Below are 15,559 nucleotides of genomic sequence, written 5' to 3' on the forward strand. Positions count from 1 at the left end.
GGTAAGTAACTGCCTAACATGCCAAAAGGACTTAGGAGCCTGGATCCCAGCTTCTACCTGGTCAAAGTCTTAGAGCAGGTCTCATCTAGCATTTCAATCACTTGAGCCTCTCTAATCTTATCACTCCACTCCTGTGTACCAGACAACTCCGCAGAAACATCACCCGAACATCTGGTGCGGGCCACAGCTTGTTTATCTTAGCAAACTCCCCTGCAGTTGGAGGGTGCTTTTAATGAAACCCAACGGAGGTGCAGACCATAGACAGAGGACTGAGCTTCCAGGTGAGTGTCGAGCAGCTGCCAGGTACTGGAAATGGCCTTTTCCCTAGTTTGTCATAAAAGGGTGTCGGTGCAGGTCTCTTAAGAGGAGAGCGGAGGAGTATGGTCTTTGGCTACAGTCTTCCCTTTACCCATACAATGGAGCAACAAACACACATGCAGACCAGTGTACATAGAGCTGCTTTCTCCCACGGATCAGAATGATGCACATTTAGCCGAGCTTTTGAGGACTGTTCTAAGTTCAGACTTGAAACACCTTTAACACGGGAGCCTTGAAACCCAGAATTATCTCCTGAGAGAGAACGAGACAGACAGAGGGACGGACAGCGTCTCTTAAGTCAGCCACTAGGAACTCCGTCCCTATGTTACTGTCGCCATTACTGTCACTTTGACAAGGCCTGAGTTTGGTACTGTAAAACTGGAAGCGCGGTCAGACAAACAAATGGCACAGGAAGGGATGAGATGGCAAGCGCCACAGGGACATACAGAGTTCAGTGAAAAACGGGGAAAAAAACAAAACAAAAAACAAAAGAAAAAACGACAAAAGAAACAAACCAACAAAAGGGGAAAAAATGTAAACCAACAGGAACAAAAACACACAGGAACTAACTTTCAAAGTCAAACTCAGGGTCACTGAGAGGGCTGCTCAGACCAGAATCTGCAGAAAACAGTAAAAAATAAATAAATAAAAATACACTTTTTTTCTTTCTTTTTTTTTTTTTTTAAATTTCATGCTAATCAAACGGAAAAAGCAACATAAATTTAAGAGGAAATGAAAAGTTAATTTTTTGTGCTGATTCGGTAGGGGCAGGGCCACTGAAAAGTGCTTTATTGCCCCCAACCCCATGTGTGGATCCCCCCAGTCCCTCATTTGCTACTGGGGACAGAATGAAGATTCTCTGGATCACAGGGAGCCTTTACAGAGAACAGGGCAGGAGCCGGTCTTTGTGCCAGACTAGATTTTATTTTAGTGGCTGCATGTACCCAGAGAGTCTCCCACCTGCAACCTGAGCCATGGATCTCTCCTCACCATCGGCACACTGCAGGCTGGCATATTCAAAGGAACACCCACCTCCCACGGAAATTCAGTGGGAGCTGGGTAGCTGACTCATTTAGGCTTCTTTGAAAATCCCCGCCTGGATTATCAGGTAAGTATTAAGATAAAGTCACCACCGCCAAGCTCTCTTTGTGCAATGGTTCCCCAAGGGAAGTTGGAAGCATCACCGGCCTTGAGTGCAGGGAACTAGACTAGATGACCTACTGAGGTCCTTCCAGTCCTACGATTCTATGGCCGGGGCCATTTAAAACTACATTGCACACTTCCCTGAAGGACACACTAGAGACCACTCCTGCACTGGCCAATGGGGAACAGAACTGCTGGCCTACAACAGTCTGAGATGGAAAGCGGCTTTCTGATCAAGCCATCCCTCTGCAAGGGCAGGAAAGAGTCTCCCAATAAAGAATACATCAGCTATTACACTGAGACTGACTAGCTTCTTCTGAGCTTGCTGGCTAGGGCTGAGATGGAAATGACTCCTGTCCGGAGAACTTCTCTCACGTGCTGGCCTCTGTTTGCACATGGAGCCTAGCTGTGGATGCGTCAATCGATACCTAGGTGCCAGAATGCCTGGGGGAAGTGGGCACCCTAAGCTCGATGCCCAGATGTGCAAACTCCAGCCCCCTCTCGCTCCAGGTTCATTCTTCCTTGGGGTAGAGGCACTGGTATGAATGGAGTTACTCCAGGGATGAATTCACCCTCCCTGCACAACAGGAGCTGCTCTGTGGAGCGTCCCATTTGCACCCGTCATAAAGCACGTTTCCCCAGTGGGCACTTGGAAACAGTTCCTTTAACGCAAAGTGAACTGCTGCCAGTTGCAGCTGGAGCTCTTCTGGGAAACTGCTTCTACGAAGGGTGGAAGGTCAGACAGAGCCGCAATAACCCAAGCTCTCCAAGCAACACTGGGCACCATCCCCACCTCTGGGATTCAGGCTGCAGGAGGACTGCAAGGGCACACTGGACTCCATGCCCCAGCAGAGAGGCAGCAGTAAGGAGCGGTACCAGCCTGGGACCCATTGTGCTCTCAGCTGAATTGCTGTAAATCCAGAGTAACTCTACTGATTCCGTTGCAGTTACTTTGGATTGACACTAGTGGAACAGAGCGGAGTTTGGACCAGAGTTCACGACAACTCTGGCTGCTACTGAATCTTCCTGTGTGTTCAGTCTCCAGGGGCTGCTTTGAACCCGTTGCCTTTGCTACCTAAGGAGGTTCAGCCCCTACCCAGCCACAAAGCTTGGGCTGCTGGGACTGACCCTGGGGAAGGCGGCTCCCATCTCCTCGCTGTGGGAATCTGAACTGAGCACTGCCCTAGGGCTCAGCAGCAATCCTTGCCCTCTGATTAGCTACCAACTTCTCAGCTCCCCCTCTCCCCTGAGAAAGCTGAGGCAATCCCAAGGACAGAGATGGGCAGGGGGGAGCTGCAGAAACATTACTAACGAGCACAAAACAGCAAAAATGACAACCAGCCCCAACAGCACAACAAATTCCTTTCCAACTCCTCCTGCTGTGGGGACCCCCCAGCCACGCAGCGGGCCAGCCTGCAGGCACTGTTCTGTGCAGCAGTGCGGGTGTCCCTCTATGTGGGGAAGTGCCCGTGCTGGATGCATGTTGGTGGAGGCTTGCAGAGTTGCCATGCAGGCAGCTGACCCATGCACGTGTACGGAGGCCCGTAGGTGTAGAAGGGAGGGTGCCTGGTGCCTCTCTACAAGGTGGGTAAGTGTTTTACTAGCTGGGGAAGGAGACCAGCAGGAACCCCCCCCCCCCCCAAGAGAGGGTGTCTACACTAAGCGAGAAAAGGCTGTCGGGGCATTTGCTTGCATGAACAACTGCTTGTCTTGCTTCTCCTTGTGATGGATTCATGTGTCCGCACGACAGAGCTGTTTCTGAAGAACTATTCTGGTGCATCAGCACACAGTGCCCGTGACAGATGTGCTTGCACTGGTGCATTCTGGGAATCCTGTAGCTCCTATCCCTGGGGCCCTTGGGTAATTTCCAAATCTTAGGCACTGCATTACAAGATTGAGTCAGGAGGACTGGCTAAGTCGGGGCAGCTCCAATGCTCATGGCTGCCTATCTAACCCGGGCTGCACCAGTCCAGTTGGACCACAGCTACAGTAGTTCCAGCCATTGCAGCTGTCTGGTACAACCCATTCACAATGGCTGGAGTGGCTGTTGTGCGGAGACACAAGATGCTGCCACCTCAGAGGGCTCCAAGCATGGATTTCTTGCAGCACTCTCGCTTAGCATAGACAGGGCTCAAGAAATTTCTCCATTGTGTATTTGACTAGAGTTGGATTGCAGCAGAGACAGCATTGCAATAGCCTTAATGCAGGCAGGAAGGGACTGGGGGAAGGGCAGTCACTCCACTTCTCTTTCCTAGGGAGAGAGGCTGGTTTGCAGCCAGTTACCTGGAGTCTGGAAGTTGATGCGTCTCATCTCCACCGGGTCCTTGGGGTGGTGAGGAGTGATCTCGGCGTTGTTCAGGAGACATTTGGTCCGCGGCTCGGAGTCTTTCCGTTTGCTTTTAAAAACCAAAGTAGAAAGCCTGTTGGTTTGGGGCCCTTTCTGCGTTTCCAACTGACTCGGGCAGGCCAGCAGCCGAGTACGGACGTGGTGTAAGTGGGTGCCACTCTCAGGCGAGGCTGAGCCAAATGCAGCCATGTCCTGAATGACCTACTGGCTCAGAAAATGGGTGCAAGGCACAAAGAATGCGACTTGCACTCCTGTGGCTCTCAGTGGATGTGGCGTTCTCCCAATGACCCTTCAAGCCAATAGCAACGTCCTGGAAGCTACTCCATCATACGTCGAGGCATACGGCTGCAAAGGCACCTGACAGGCTTCTGTATATCAGGGGGCTTTACCTTAAACCCCACGTGAGTGGCTTTTCTGCTAAAGCCTCTTTCCATCTTCTCCGTTTGCAAGTTGCACACACTCAACTCAGGCGATGTCTACATTGGCACTTTCGTCGTTAAAACTTTTGTCGCTCAGGGGTCTGAAAAAACACCCCATCCCCCGAAGGATAAAAGTTTGAAGGATGAAAAGCACTGGTGTGGACAGCACTCCGTCGGCGGGAGCCGCGCTCCCGGGGATGAAGCTACCACCCCTCGCTGGAGGTGATTTTATTTTGTCGCCAGGAGAGCTCTATCTCGGTGATAAAGAGTGGCTACACAGTGCACCTTACAATGGCGCAGCTGCAACTTAACGTACACTGGCAACTTCATTTACAGCACTGGTCATTTACCGAGCCTTATCTACACACAAACGTACACTGTTTTAATTAAACCGGAGCTAATCCCTGGGTGGACGCTCCAAGGTTCTTGTCTACATGAAAGAGTTGCCCTGCTAAAGGTGTGATTTTAAACTGATTTAGTTTTGTTGGTACCAAAGGCTGCGTGGACATGCTTAATTTGGTTTAGTTTAGATTGAACAGAAATCGGTTTAAGTCAAACTGAAATAAGACACTCTTAAATCAGAATATGCATGTCCACACAGGCTTTGGCACCAGTTTAGATATGTTAGTTTAAAAACTGATAGAAGTTAAACAGGTGCAACATTCCAGTCTAAACAAAGCCTACTTCAGCTTGAGTGCCTTATTTTAGTTTAGCTTAACTTGTTCCCACTCCTGTTTGGACTTGTCTACACATAAACTTGCCCTGATTTAGTTAAACCAATGCAAATGCCTAAATGGACACTCATATAGGTTTAAAACTATTTACATTGGTTTAGCAAATTTACAGGGGCAAACTAGGCCAACAGAAACCAGGGTTCAATTGATTTAAGAGCGTCCACACACAAAGGGCTTTTCTTCGCTTAAAATGCTACAGTGGGCACAGCTGGGCTGCTGCGGCTTCATGGCTGTAGTACTTAAGTGTAGACACTACCTACGCTGACGGGAGAGATTCTCCCATTGGTGTAGGCAACCCACCTCCCCAAGAGGTGGTAGCCAGGTCGATGGAGGAATTCTTCCACGCACTAGCACTGTCTACACAAGGACTTAGGTCGCTTTAACTTAACTGCGCCACTCCAGAATGTGGATTTTTCACACCTGACTGATGTAGTTAAACCGACCTAATCTGTTCGTGTACCCCAGGCTAAAGTTGCACCAATTTAACTAAATCAGTTTAAAAATCCCATCTTTAGTTAAACCAGTGCAGCTGTGGGCGTAGACAAAGCCTAACGGACTTAAGATAAACCAAAATAAACCTGGTTTAAACCGAAATAAATGTGTCCACCCAGCCTTTTGCACACCTTTAACTGTACTGGTTTCAAGTCACACCAGTGCAACTCTGTGTGTAGACAAGTTCTGGTCTCGGCCAAGGGATTTTAAGCCCCAGGAGCTGGAGTCTACAGGAGCACCTGCAAAGCACAGGCTGTTCTACCCACGGCTCTGAAGCAGAAAGAAATAAGATTTGCTTCTCAGTCTATTTAGGAACTTTCTCTGCCTCGTTGCCAACTGAGAATCTCATGTATCGTTGTAGCCCAGGTCACTTCATGGCCACCCCCCTTCCCAGTCTGCACGGCACAGAAACCCCCCAGTCTCCCATGCCTGCTGCAGCTACAGAGATGCCATTACCTACACAGAGGTGGAGAGCGTTGAATGCATTTTTAGTTGTCTTTTAAAGCCCCTAGTAGCTTGGGGCAGTGTGATAAGCACAGCCTGCTCTACAAGGAGCATTGCTTGGGAATCACGGCACTGCACTTTCATTCACTGCTGCTTCTGACTGGAGCCAGAATACTCATGGCCAAGCCTGTGAGTTATTTCTAGCTCACAGCCTTGGAAATGGCTGGAAAGACTCCCAGAGTTTCAGGGAAAGTCAGCACAGAGCCATCGGACAGGGAGAGTAGACATCCCCTGGCCCTGCATTCGGCTTGGATTGCAACATGAGCAGGTGCGTCTCTGCTCCATTAACCCAACATTTACGGCCACCCTCATCCTCCTCCAAGCAGGATTTGGCTTTGGCTTGAAGAGGGGCCACCCTATCCTGAACAGGCAGCTGGGCTTCCCTTTGCCCCTTCTGCCTTTCCGCTGGCACAAATGCGCCTGTGAGATCTTGGTATCCGATGTCCTTTAGGACAGTGGGAGTGCCAAGGGCAGGAGACAAGTCATCATGTGGGCAGAGATCTCTGCCCCAAGGCACAGCCAGTCCGGTGTGGTGGGGATCTACAGAGATGCCAAACCTGGTGCTCTTACCTGTCTGGTTTGCTGTCCGGGGAGCAGTAAGTGGAAGGAAGAAAAGACAAACGTTGGGGTTAGAACGGAGCGTGAACCCCCATGACACACACGGAAAGGCGAGATCCCCAGCTCGGAGCGCCACCAACAGACATTTCAAACCCAGTGGGGATAAAGCAAAGGCGGGTGCCTAAGAACATCCCCAAGGGCATGGGCAGAAATCTCCAGGCAGATGAAAGAGAGAGCATGGCAAAGCCTGACTGGCAGAGCCTGTATGCCGGGTGCCCCTGCTACCAGTGTCACTCTGTGACTTGTGCTGGCACAGTCTCTGTCATCCCCCCTTCCTTGGCTTCCCCCCCGGCCCAGTCCTTTTTCTCTGGCCATTCCCCCTCCCTTTCCCCCCACCCCGGCACTCTGCACATGGTCGGGCTGGACCTGGGTGCTCCTGTAGCTGAGCCAAGAGCCCTGGGAGCCGATACACAAAGGTCGGGATAGCAGGCTGCTGCCGGAACTTGCTGCTCTGTGCTCGTGAGCTGCTCTGGTGGCTGGCTGCATGAGGGAAGGTGGGTGGCTTTCAAGGAGCCTCCCACAAAAGCACGTTGCACCCCCACTGCTCCTCTTCTCATCTCTTCTATATCCCCCCTCCCGCCCCCAGCTGGAGAAGCAGCCTAATGCTTTGATCCGTGGGCTTGCGTGAAGAGCACCAGACAGAGCCCTGGAGGCCTCTGTTTACCCACACACTGGAGGGGCTGTGGGCATCAGCAGAACATTCCTCCACATCCCCCCGTGCTGAACCAGAGGGGAATCGCCCAATGTGAACCTCTGTCCTCTAGGAACTGGGCTGAGATCTGCCAAACCCGTTTCATTCGAGGCCACTGAACTACCACTACATGGACATGGCTTTATTGACTATGGACCTGGGCTGGATTTGAACCAGGTGATCCCTTTCCCCAGCGCGTTGCTCTGTAGCTCTGACCAAGAGCCGCACCCTCAGCCCAGCGACTCTGAGACAGAGCGTGCAATGCTCTTGAGCTCCTGGGAGTGGGCACAGAGACGACCCTTACTTTTTGTAGAGCAGGATGGCGATGACGATGCAGATGATGAAGACCACGGCGAGGACTGGCCCGATGACCCATATCAAGCCCTCCTCTCCGTCGATGATTGGCTGCGGGTCGGGGTTGTCCAGCTGGATCGGGTCGGAGAAAGGACTAGCTGCGAATGTCTGGAAAACACAAAACATAATAAAACAGCATTCAGAAAGAGGTGTGGGCCTGGGAACAGCCCCAGCTTCATTCCAGAAGAGAAGCCCTTATAAGGGAGATAGGCCCACAAGCTTTGGGGCAGGCACCAACCACTAGCACATGGGGTTAAGAAGCAACTTCCTCTATGAGCAACTTTCCCCATAGCTGTCCAGTAGGTGAGTTCTTGCACCTGCCTCTGAAGGAACTGATCTAGACACTATCCGACGGGATGCTAGATTAGATGGACCAAGGAGACCCCACGTTCTCATGAACGGCCAGACTGGCTTAGCCCAAGGTCCATCTGGTCCAGTGGTTCCCAACCTGCGGCCCGTGGGCTGCTTGCGGCCCAATCAGCACACAGCTTCGGCCCATGTGACATCCTCAGGGCCATACAGGTAATACTGGATGCGGCCCACAATGGTAAATAGGCTGAGAACCAGTGATCTAGTCCCATATCCTGTCTCCAACGCAGTCAGCACCAGCTGCTTCAGAACAGGTTGTGCAGGCCTCCATTTCACACTAACCCAGCGGCCTCTCCCCACTCTACCTCCAATTCCTCACCTCACCCTCTGGATTTGGCGCTCAGCCAGGATTACGTTGAAATGGGGGAGGGGGAAAGGAGTAAAGACGGGATTAATACTGAGACACAGAATGACATGGCAACTCCCCCCCCCACTAAGTACAAATTAATAAACAGAATTTTTCTCTCCTTCCCTCTCCTCAGCCTAGGCTGTACTCCCAGTACAGAACTACTGACACGCTCCACCCCAGGGGAGGCTGCCTGCCTTCTAGAGAACCATTGTACATTCACTCTATTAGGGGTTCGGCTGGATGGAAAATGCTACCACACATCGTCCATTACAGCAGAGCCCTCTTAGCCAAAAGCTTCTCATGTCTCCAGCAAAAAGAATAGGAGGACTTGTGGCACCTTAGAGACTAACAAATTTATTTGAGCATAAGCTTTCGTGAGCTACAGCTCACTTCATCGGATGCATTCAGTGGAAAATACAGTGGGGAGATCTATATACACAGAGAACATGAAACAATGGCTGTTACCATACACACTGTAACAAGAGTGATCACTTAAGGTGAGCTATTATCAGCAGGAGAGAAAAAAAAAAACCTTTTGTAGTGATAATCAAGGTGGGCCATTGCCAGCAGTTGACAAGAACGTCTGAGGTAGCGGTGGGGGGGGGGGGGGGGATAAACATGGGGAAATAGTTTTACTTTGTGTAATGACCCATCCACTCCCAGTCTTCATTCAAGCCTAAGTTAATTGTATCCAGTTTGCAAATTAATTCCAATTCAGCAGTCTTTCGTTGGAGTCTGTTTCTGAACTTTTTTTGTTGAAGAATTGCCACTTTTAGGTCTGTAATCGAGTGACCGAAGAGATTGAAGTGTTCTCCAGACAGGCCCCAATTCCATGGAAATGCCCTCTTGGCACGCAACTCAAGAGATCAGAATAATATCAAACACTCACTTAGCACTTTCCCTTGTCAAGGCTTTACAAATGTTACGACACCCACCCCACCATGAGAGAGGTGTTATCACCCCCATTGTACAGAAGGGGAAACTGAGGCACAGAGCGGTGACATAACTGAGTCGGTAGCTGGGGCAGGATGACCACTCACAGGTGAGTGGCACGCAGCTTTGTGCTCACTCCCCCAGAGCAAGCGGGCTTCCCTGAAACTCCCCCTCCCCGGGCATTTGGAGGAAGGGGCTGTTCCTGTCCACAGACACCGAGGATGGCTGCTGTTATTTCAGCCCATTGCTAGTGACTGTGCAGGACCTCGTCCTTAAAGCAGAAATTACCACAAGCAGGAGTAATCCGATTGGGAAATCCGTTCCCAGGTGTGTCAGCCTAATCCTTTAATATTAAATAGACAACTAAATATTTATTTCCAGCCACCCCCACTTTAAAAACACGATTGCAATAACTTCTCACTACAATTCTGCAGAGGAATTTAATGTGATGAAGTATTAGACTGTTTCCTATTTCGCAGCAGGAAAAAAGGCAGGTGAATATTAAAGCAACTGCTCACAGAGGGTCAAATTCAGGCTTGTGCGCCGCCACTGAAATTCACAGGATTGCTAAAGATGTAGAACAGGACCCAGAGCATGCTAAACTGATTCTCTCGGTAAGGCACTCCCCGCTCACGCTTCCCACACATAGGACACATTGCTGTGAAAGCGGGACGCCTGCCTGGGTTTATTGCTCTGCTCGGGGGAGGGACACTTTTTGCAACAAAGTTAGGGTTGGTTGTTGGGATCTCTGAGCTGATATTTCAGTATCTCTCAGTTCTAGACTCACATCTGGAGCCCAAGTGTAGAGCCCTGCGCGGATACCAAATTTGTATCTGCATCCGATCCGCAAACATGGTCCACAGATACCTGCAGATTTGCAGGGCTCTCCCCAAGTGTGAAAAACCACCTTCCGAAGCACGTCTGTAAAACTGAAGGGCATTGCACTCACCCACTGCTTCCGCACTCAGAGCCACCTGGCTACCTGGCCCTGCGTGTGAGTGCTTGTTTACAGACAAGGGTATGTGCACCTGCAAACAGCCCTGCTCACAAATTTTCCAGGTGGATTTTTGGAAACCTTTTCAAAATGTAGCCCCCACCATCCCAAAAGCCATTTTAAAATGTTCTTGGAGGAATATGGTTCCCAAGTGCCATAAAAATGGTACATGCCGGGTCCCAGGCTGGCTTGCAAAGTAATTTCACCTGAAGCAGCTGATTCTGGTCTATAAGGGGACAGCAGGATCCCTAGCTTCTGAGAGAGACAGACAGCAGAGGAACGAGAGACACTTACAGCTTCCAAGTCCTGCAGCACCGCCAGGATGAAGAGGACGTATTTGTGTCCCGGCTCCAGGGCTTTGTTTTCGAAGTTGTCGTAGTGTTTCACGTCCCCCAGGATGAAGTGGGAGGGTAGTGTGCGGAAATGGGCAGCGATGTAGGGCTTGGGGAAATCCAGTTGTCGGGAATGACGGAGGCTCCGGCGCTGAAGCCTAGAGATGTCCTGAATCAGCTGGAAAAGAAAAGAATGCAACGCTTGAGACCCAACTGCTCCGGTGCACCAGGACTAGGAGGAAGGGAGGGAGAATTGAACGGTTCAGTGCGAACACAGTAGCTCCGCTTGTTCTACATGCTCTGGGGGATTCACCCTGCCCCACTCTCTTTGCTTTGGGGCTGATCTTTCCAGGAAAGGGGTCAATGGTGCGTCACACGTCACCCAGTCGGTTATAGCCATTTGCTCATCTGCAGAGGTGCCTCTCCCTGCGATCGGAGCGGAGCTGACCGAGTGCTCACCTCTTCCAGGTCCATTTCCTCGGGGCTGCTCACGGGGTTCACGAACTGGCCCCCCCTCGATTTCTTTAAAGGCACCACCACGATGTAATAAGCCCTGAGAGTCGGGAAGGAAAAAACAAGAGGGATGAAGCTGCCGGTCGGAATCTCACACAGCCCCCAGAGCGGATATTTCCTAGGATATTATTTTTTCTACCTGGCATTACCATTCGTTATGGAAGGAACCCCTGGCATGCTGCTGATGGGAAAGCCCCTGAGCAACACAATGATGATGGGGGTTATAAGACAACGTTGGTCCCACGCCGCCTCTCTCTATCCGCACCCCCACTCGCTGGCTGGAGGCGGAGGCCGCTTGCTGGCCGACACCCTGCATCCCTGACTTACACCATCATTGGTAGAGTCGAGGTCGGCCGTTTCCTCCTCTCCAAGGACCACGCCCTCATGGCTGCCTACCCACCCTCTGTGCAGCCCCGCAGGATCTGAGCGAGCACCTTGCAGCAAATGAACCAGCCCCCACCTGCGACTGCATCGAATCGTTTTTCCGTGGGCAGCTGTCTCACAGTTCGTGCTACAGCAGAAGCCTTGGGATCCAACGTTCCCAGGTCACCAGGCCCCTCATGACGATGTGGATGGGGGAGGGAGAGCCAAAGCCAGTCATTCACTTTTAGCCCCTAGCTTGGTGTATAACACTAGCTAGTTTCCACCCTGGCAACAGGGGCCCTTTTATTTTTGCCCCATGGGTCCTTCCTTCCCTGGCAGGCCTGCCTTTGAAACCATCATTCGGTCTCTCTCGTGGCTTCCGAGCAGGGGCACAGGCAGTGGAGCAGACTCACGGAAGCTGGCACGTCCCACTCTCGGGCCCTGGGCTGCAGGGGAATTTGCAGTTCCTATCAACTGTTCTAGGCATCTCTGCCTCGTTAGTATCATCATGTGTATCCCTGCTATTTAATATTGGTATCCTCGCTGCGATCAAGGCCCCATAGGGCTGCGCCGTACCAGAGGGGCCTTGTCCCCAGACAGTTTACAAGTCAAGGGGGAGGTTTCCCAAAGCACAGATGGCCATCAGCCCCTGCCCCCACCCCCAACAAAGGCTGGATTATTAATCCCCACGGTCAGATGAGGCCCCGAGCAGAGACTTGCCCAAGGTCACACAGGAATCAAACCTGGGTCTCGTGATTCCCAACCCAGTGCCCCCTTCCTCTGAGCTTACAAGGGCTTGTGGTGCCGCAAGATGAAGCAAATGGGACAGATGAAGGAGGCCTCGTAATAAGGACACCGCCTACGTCACCAGCTTGAATCTGGGCCAGCAGTGACCGACTCTCCGGGGTCTGTTTGCTGGTCCATGGGGGAATGAGCCAGTGGTGCCCGCCTGCTGCTAGTGGGTAACTTTGCTGGTAGCCTCAGTGGACAAGCCAAGGACTGAATGGGCCACAGAAGATGAACACTTCTCAGCCCAGGGAGGCTGCTCCTCCACACCACGGTTGAGACACACTTGCAGGTCAGCTAGCAGGGAGACGTTTGCTCTGCCCCTGCCTGTGCCCGTTCTGTGGGTACTGTGGCTGCCTGCATGGCCCTGTGTGTTATGATCTATCGCCACTACGTTCACTGCAATAATAGGAACTTACTGGACAGGCACCGAGCTCTTCACGTCCGGCAGGATCACCACCACATTGCCATCCGCGTCGGCCTTGTGAGTCACCTCCGGCTTCTTGGTCAGCATGTCAGTGGTTGTCCAGGCCGCCACGTTCTGCTGCAGGCCACCCATGCTGTTCCCCCGGTTCGTCAGGACAAAGTTGTAGAAAGTGCGGGGTTTCAGATTGGTGATAAGCTTTTTGGTGGTGCGGCCGTCCACATCAATGTTCAGCTCGTTGTACTGGATCTGAGCAAGGCCAGAGCACCCATAGGAGTCAGCCTCCTCTATGCAACACCACACCACAGAGCCTCCTGCCCTCCCCAGCAGCACTGCCCCTGCAGCTCAGCCGCTAACCCCTCCACGCAACTGCTGCGTACATGGGAACGAGTGTCTGGGTGGGGAGCAACCGCAAAACTCCTTTGGCTTTCTATAGTGCCCTCCTCCGTTGGGTCTTGCAGCACTTCACAGGCATGGGATGAAGCCTCATGACTTCCCTGGGAAGCAGTATTCTGATTTTAGACATGGAGAAACTGAGGCACGGACCACTGGAGCGACTTGCCCAAGGTGAGAGGGACTCAACAGCAGAGCTGAGAATGAAACCAATTCTCAAACGCACCAGTCACATCTATGAGACACCACTCCCCGCCTGTGGCTGGGAACACAACTCAGGAGTCCTGTCTCTTAAGCTCCAAGCTCTACCCACTAGACCATATTCCTTCCCCATCCTCCATATCCAGGTACAGAATCTAAGAGTCCCAAATCTCAGTCCCCAGCTCTGTACTTCATTGCCGCTCAGAAAAGTTTTTGGGGGCAGGGAGAAGAGGCTGTGTTCCAAAACACTGCAAAAAGCCCCTGGTGGGTTGACGTAGAGGTAACGGAGACGAGCTTCCCACAGTCAGACTCCCCATGGGAGCTGCTGGACCCCGAGCAGGAGATAAGCGTCTCTCCAGGAGTGCCCGTGGCAGCTGGGTTCAGGGGAGGAGGAGGGTTTAACCCTGAATATACCATTTCTGAATTCTACCCCCTGCTGCCCTACAGCCCCCAAGAGGTGGGCCATGGGGACAGGGTCCCTAGTCCCACTTGCCTTGTAGGGGATGGGAGAGTTGTAGTTCTCGGGGAACTCCCAGCTCAAGAGGACGGATGTCTTCATCACCATCTTCACCTTGAAGTTTTTGGGCAAAACTGCTGGAAGAAAGTGCAAAGGGAGGGGGGCGGGAAAGGGAAAGAATGGGGTAGGGGAGAGAGAGAGCGGAGGGGCTATCAGATACCGACAGCAGGGGGCTGGCTGCACTGACGCAGGGAACAGAAGGACCTGCTCCCTCTTCCACACTCTGCTTGGGTTTTGCCAGAGGCCCATCCCCGACGCCCCTTCCCATGCCAAACCCTAGCCTAACCCATGGGCGGGGTGGGGGAGGATCTCTGCCCAAAAACATCCCGCCTCCCCCCACCCCACCCAGCCTCACTAAGCCAAAACCCCCCATGAAACGCTGGGCGCCCGAGCAGCTGCTGTGGCGAATCAGGCTCTGGACGTCGGAGCAGGCTCAGCTGAGGACAAGCCTCTGCCGGGTTTGCGTTTGGCATCTGGCTGCGTGGCGGCTTGCAAAAGCTGAAGAAAAGGCTCATCCCACCTGTGAGAAAGGCTGGCTTGCCCCTGTGGCCAGTCAGGAGGGCGCCTGGACTTAACTTGGAAGGAAGCAGTAAAAGGGACTTACCTGACGAAGGCAGAGAGGAGCGCGGGGCCCGTGCGTGAGACCAAGTGCTTTGCATTTACTCACCAGCCCGTCCTAGGCTGGCTGGACCGCCCCGGCTCTCTGCCTCCCGGCGCCAGCCCCGGTTACAAGGAGAGAGAGGAGAAACCGGTAAGTCCTACCTTGGTCCAGTAGGAACGTCCGATACTGGACGGTCGGGCTGTATGGCCCAGGCCCTTTACTGGTGTGAGCCCGGATTTTAACGTCGTAGGCGGTGTTGGGTTTGAGGCCGTTGAGCGTGTATGAGTTCTCGGGGGAGGGGGACAGGTCTTTTTCCAAGGGGTTGCCGGGGGAACCGGCTTCCCGGTAGGCTACGGTGTACTTGACAATGGCTCCATTCCTCTCGGCCAGCACGGGGGGCAGCCAGCCGAACTGGACCGACATGGAGGTGATGTTGCTCGCCTCAAGGATTTGGGGGTAACCTTTGGGGATGTCTTCAGGGATGGTCAGCTCCTGCACGGCCTCTTCCCCAAAGCCAGCCCGGCTTTTCACGGCCAACTTGAAAACGTACGTGGCGCCCTTGTGGATGTTGGTGGCGGTGTACTTATCCTCCTGGGCCGTGAACTCCAAGGTGAATAGGGGATCTATGTCCTGTCGACCGAATTGGAGCCGGTAACCCATGACCTGGCCTTCGGCATCCAAGGGAGGCTCCCATTTCACCAGGAGAGAATTCTCCTGAGTCTGATGCACGGACAGGATGGGCTTCCCTGGAACTGGGAGAGAACAGAAAAGACAAGCTCAGTCCCGCGCCAGCTCTCCTCCTCACACAGGGGATGGAGAAGCTGGGTGAAGGGGTCAGAGGGCAGAGCTATCTCACGAAGTAGGCACAAGGAAATCCTGGCTTCTCTTGTTGGCTCTGCTGCTCGCTTGCGGAGTGACTTGCCCAAGGCCATGTGGACCAACACTTTTGAGTGGCTGCTGATTTTTGAGTGCCCAATTCAAGACATCTTCAAGACTGAATTCAGCAGGGCCAGGCACACCCGGCTGCCACCGACCACCGGTTGCCCTGAAAATCAGGCCCTGGGTGTCTCAAGTCAGGCTCCCAAAATTAGTGGCCACTTTCGGAAGCATTTACCTTGACTTCTCTGTGACTCACTGTCTGAAACAGGAATGTTAACGTTTGCC

At 52.6% G+C, this 15,559-nt stretch overlaps 1 protein-coding gene across 20 annotated transcripts in view; it reads right to left on the minus strand.

Moving 5' to 3' along the window:
* The window catches only part of PTPRS (protein tyrosine phosphatase receptor type S), a 247,577-nt gene that overhangs the window by 23,934 nt on the left and 208,084 nt on the right, over positions 1-15,559 (minus strand). For 4 of the 20 annotated variants that reach the window (XM_075123316.1, XM_075123318.1, XM_075123320.1 and 1 more), the window contains 9 exons: positions 14,557-15,147; positions 13,771-13,868; positions 12,679-12,932; positions 11,057-11,150; positions 10,560-10,775; positions 7,571-7,728; positions 6,528-6,551; positions 3,745-3,857; positions 889-936 (listed from right to left, as the gene is read on the minus strand). In XM_075123316.1, the coding sequence (XP_074979417.1) occupies positions 889-936; positions 3,745-3,857; positions 6,528-6,551; positions 7,571-7,728; positions 10,560-10,775; positions 11,057-11,150; positions 12,679-12,932; positions 13,771-13,868; positions 14,557-15,147 (1,596 nt within the window). The remainder of the gene's footprint in view (positions 1-888; positions 937-3,744; positions 3,858-6,527; positions 6,552-7,570; positions 7,729-10,559; positions 10,776-11,056; positions 11,151-12,678; positions 12,933-13,770; positions 13,869-14,556; positions 15,148-15,559) is intronic. The other 16 variants (XM_075123326.1, XM_075123324.1, XM_075123323.1 and 13 more) reach the window with 8 other exon arrangements.

This window comes from Caretta caretta, chromosome 25 (assembly GCF_965140235.1).
Source record: "Caretta caretta isolate rCarCar2 chromosome 25, rCarCar1.hap1, whole genome shotgun sequence".
Classification (NCBI taxonomy): Eukaryota; Metazoa; Chordata; order Testudines; family Cheloniidae; genus Caretta; species Caretta caretta.